Raw genomic sequence first — 3,938 nt, forward strand, 5'->3', positions numbered from 1 at the left:
GAGGTGGCAGGAGAATGGGGTTGAGAAGCATATCAGCCATGATTGAATGGCAGAGCATACACAATGGACCGAAAGGCCTAATTTTGCTTCTATATCTTATGGTCTTATTGTTCTTATGGTAGATGTATTTCCCAGGACAAGGCACCAGTTAATGCCAAACTTTGCTTCCAGTAAGATTATGGTGGAGTAGGGATTCTTAGCCTGGGTCTTATTTCTTTTTCTTTTCTCTCTTTAGTTGTTTTTATTATCTATTTTATTTTGCTTACTTCTTGTAGAAGAGCTTGGTGACGGTGATGGCATCGGTGGTGTTGAGTGGGCCCAGCGCAGACTCCTTGTGATCGTGTCGGGGATGTGTTTATTCCCAACAGCGTCTGCATCCAGCATAGACTCAAGGAGGCAGAGGTGAGTTTGGGTCCAGAACAAGACCTGGCAGTAACAGCAGTGGCTGCATCGACGAGGGGGTCTCGAAGCAGGCTCATAGCGGTGGCGGAGTTGAGTTTGGGCCCGTGCGTAGCTGGCAGCATCAATGGCATCTGCGTTAGCGAGGTCCATCGAGAAGACGTAGTGGCGAGGGTGTCGGTGGGTGTGAGATGGTGCTGAAGAATGGTGACTTTCATTCCAGCGGCAGTGGCACTGCAAAGGGGATTTGTGCCTGGCCAACAGGCCCATGATGGAGCACTTAACAACAAGGATTGTGAAGCTGGACACTTTTTATTCATTTCTTTATTTTTCTGCCTTCATTGTCAATGTTTTGGTTTATTTTGCTGTGTTTTAAGATGGCACCAGAGAGTGGTGACACTATCCAACACTTTTCACCATATTTTATAACAAAATACATGTGACAATAATCAAATCAAATCAAATCAAATTTTAAAACAGACTGTTTGACATTGTCCTGAAAAATGCCCTGCAAACAGCTGTCAGCCAGGTTTTGTCTAAAAACACACAATGTGCTTACATATTCTCTCTGGTTGCAATGAATGTGGCTCAGTGTTTTAATATATGCAGCTTGCAGGGCTCACAAGAATACCACACTGTGAGCCAGACTGATATTTCTAAACTGGCGGTCAGTGCCATCTTTCACAGAGTCAGGATTGTTTATTTTTTTTCAGAGGAGGTTCTAATCTCCTGGTTATATTTTTTTTATAAATTGTGTAGGTGTGAGAAACAATAAAAATCAGATTGTCTATACAATGTTGCCCAATTGCAGAATCACATTTATTAATTGACAGTGTGATGCTCTGATTTGGCAAGGTTCTTGTTTATTGCAAATGGTCGAAGAAATTTGCTGTTTGATGTGAGCAGTGCTGGGACCCCAGCTATTCACAACATATATTAATGATTTGGATGAAGGAACAAAATGTAACCTCTCAAAGTTTACAGATGATTCCAATTTGTGTGGGAGGGTGAACTGTGACGAGGATGCAGAGATCCTTCAGCATGATCTCAACAAGTTGGGTGAGTGAGCAAATCGGTGGCAGATGCAGTATAATTTGGATAAATGTGAGGTTATTCATTTCAGAAGCAAAAACAAGAAAGTAGATTACTACCTGAATGGCTGTAAATTGGGAGAGGGGAGTGTGCAGCAGGACCTGGATGTCCTTGTGCACCAGTAGCTGAAGGTAAGTATGCAGGTGCAGCAGGCGGTAAAGAAAGCAAATAGTATGTTGGCCTTCATTGCGAGAGGTTTCGAGTACAGAAACAGGGATATGTTGCAGTTATACAGGGCCTTGGCGAAGCCACACCTGGAATATTATGTGCAGTTTTGGTTTCCTTTTCTGAGGAAGGATGCTCTTGCTCTTGAGGGAGTACAGCAAAGGTTTGCCAGGCTGATTCTGGGGATGGCAGGTCTGACGTTAAGGAGATATTGACTGGGTTAGGATTGTTTTCGCTAGAGTTCAGACAAATGAGGGTAGGATCTCATAGAGACTTATAAAATTCTAACAGGACTAGACAGGGTAGATGCCAGGAGGATGTTGCCGATGGTGGGTGTGTCCAGAACCAGGGGTCACAATATGAAGATTCGGGATAGACCATTTAGGACGGAGGTGACGAGACATTTCTTCACCCAAAGAGTGGTGAGCCTGTGGAATTCATTACCACAGGAAGTAGTTAATGCCAAAACATTGAATGTATTCATGAGGTGACTAGATATAGGACTTGGGGTGAATAAGATCAAAGGTTATGGGGGAGAAAGCAGGTTTAGGCTATTGAGTTAGACTATCAGCCATGATTGTGAAGAATGGTGGAACAGACTCGAAGGGCTGGATGGCCTCCTCCTGCTCCTAACTTCTATGTTTCTATGTTTCTATATTTCTTTGCAATGTACAGCCTACACATCTAGCATTACACCAGCACTGAAATGCACATAACCACATTAATCATGAGTGTGATAGGCAGAATGCTTTTTTGCTTAATGGCATCAGTGGTCACCTTTAGGCCTTTCATGAGGTTACATGACATACAGTGTTCTCAGTGTCAGCTGATCTTGCAGAATAGTCTTTGATGTATCCTATGTCAGCATCAAATGTGTAGGATGATCAAATAGCTTGGGCCCTGTTTATGATAAGGCCATTATATGGCGTGCGGAACAATAGGATTCCCAGTGTACACACTGACTAGTGGAGGTAAGTTTATGATAGACAAAATATATCAAAATTCTTAGGATCTGAACTTCACTGGCAAGGTCAGCTTTGATTGTCCACTCCTAATTATTCTGGAAACGGTGATAGCGAGTGGTTTCTTGAACTGCTGCTGTTCAGCTGGTCCATCCATAATACAGATCCAGAGGTAGTTCCAGGATTTTGATCCAGTAGCAAAGGAAACCCCTGATTGATTTCTCAATGATTATTTCAAAGAAAGGGAGCCTGTTGAGAGTTTCATTTCATGTGTAAATTAGATCACAAGTTGGAGTCCATTTAAATGTTTAAGGAAATTTTTTGCAGCTGCAGATTTAAATATTGTGAAGTATTATCTGCATATTGGAAATATTAAATGGGTAAGAGGCTATGTGTCTTTCTATCAAAGACATGTTTCTCACAGAATCCTTCAAAGATATTTGCGATTGCTTAGCAGAAATCCCATAGAAACACTGTCTCTATAATCTCTGCACCGTTAAAGAGTCTGTTTTCCAAAGACATTGGTACCAGATGATATTTCCAAAAAAGATAGCAGTCTCAATTCGCCTCCACTGCTGACTGAACCAATATTTAATGCCCATCCCTAGTTGTCCTTGAGAAGGTTAGTTGCCTTTTTAAACCGATACAGTCTGTGTGGGGTAGATAGATAATGATCTGATTCCTTTTAGACAGCCTAAATAAGCCTGCCGCCACCATATACTCAGGTAGTGAATTTCAGGCCTGAATCACTCACTATGTGAAGAGATTTCTCCATGTCTCCATTTTGTCTTGTGTTTATTGCCTTAAATCTGTGCTCCTTGTTCTCAATCCTGCTATACATTCCTACCCACCTAGGTTAGGTGGATTGGCCATTCTAAATTGCTCATGGAGATAGCAGGAACTGCAGATGCTGGAGTCAGAGACAACACAGTATGGAGCCGGTGGAACACAGCAGGCCAGGCAGCATCGGGGGAGCAGGAAAGTTGACGTTTCAGGTTCGGTTCCTCCAGCTCCACATTAAATTGCCCACACTGTCTAGGGATGTGCAGGCTGGGTGGACTGACTATAGGAAATGCAGGGTTACAGGGATAGGTTATGGGGGATGGGGTCTGGGTGAGATGCTTTTCAGAGGGTCTGTGTAATCTCGATAGGCTGAATAGCCTACTTCCAAACTGTTATGATTCTATACTTTGATTAATTTTATTATCTATTTTATTACGTAAATAGTTGTAGTTCACATTGTGACATTTCACAGTAACAATATATCTAACTGACAATTTCCTAAAGTCAACAAACTAATCCCTTCATGTTACTTTCATT

The 3,938-nt window shown here is 42.2% G+C and overlaps 1 protein-coding gene across 1 annotated transcript in view; it reads left to right on the plus strand.

The window, feature by feature from the left end:
- LOC125484413 (trifunctional purine biosynthetic protein adenosine-3-like) overlaps window positions 1–174 on the plus strand; it is a 7,675-nt gene extending 7,501 nt beyond the window's left edge. Inside the window, exon 7 of the mRNA XM_048603049.1 lies at window positions 123–174. Within this exon, the coding sequence (XP_048459006.1) occupies window positions 123–174 (52 nt within the window). The remainder of the gene's footprint in view (window positions 1–122) is intronic.
- The last annotated feature ends 3,764 nt before the right edge of the window (window positions 175–3,938 follow it).

The sequence above is a fragment of the Rhincodon typus genome, chromosome 11 (genome assembly GCF_021869965.1).
Source record: "Rhincodon typus isolate 14 chromosome 11, sRhiTyp1.1, whole genome shotgun sequence".
NCBI classification, from domain to species: domain Eukaryota; kingdom Metazoa; phylum Chordata; class Chondrichthyes; order Orectolobiformes; family Rhincodontidae; genus Rhincodon; species Rhincodon typus.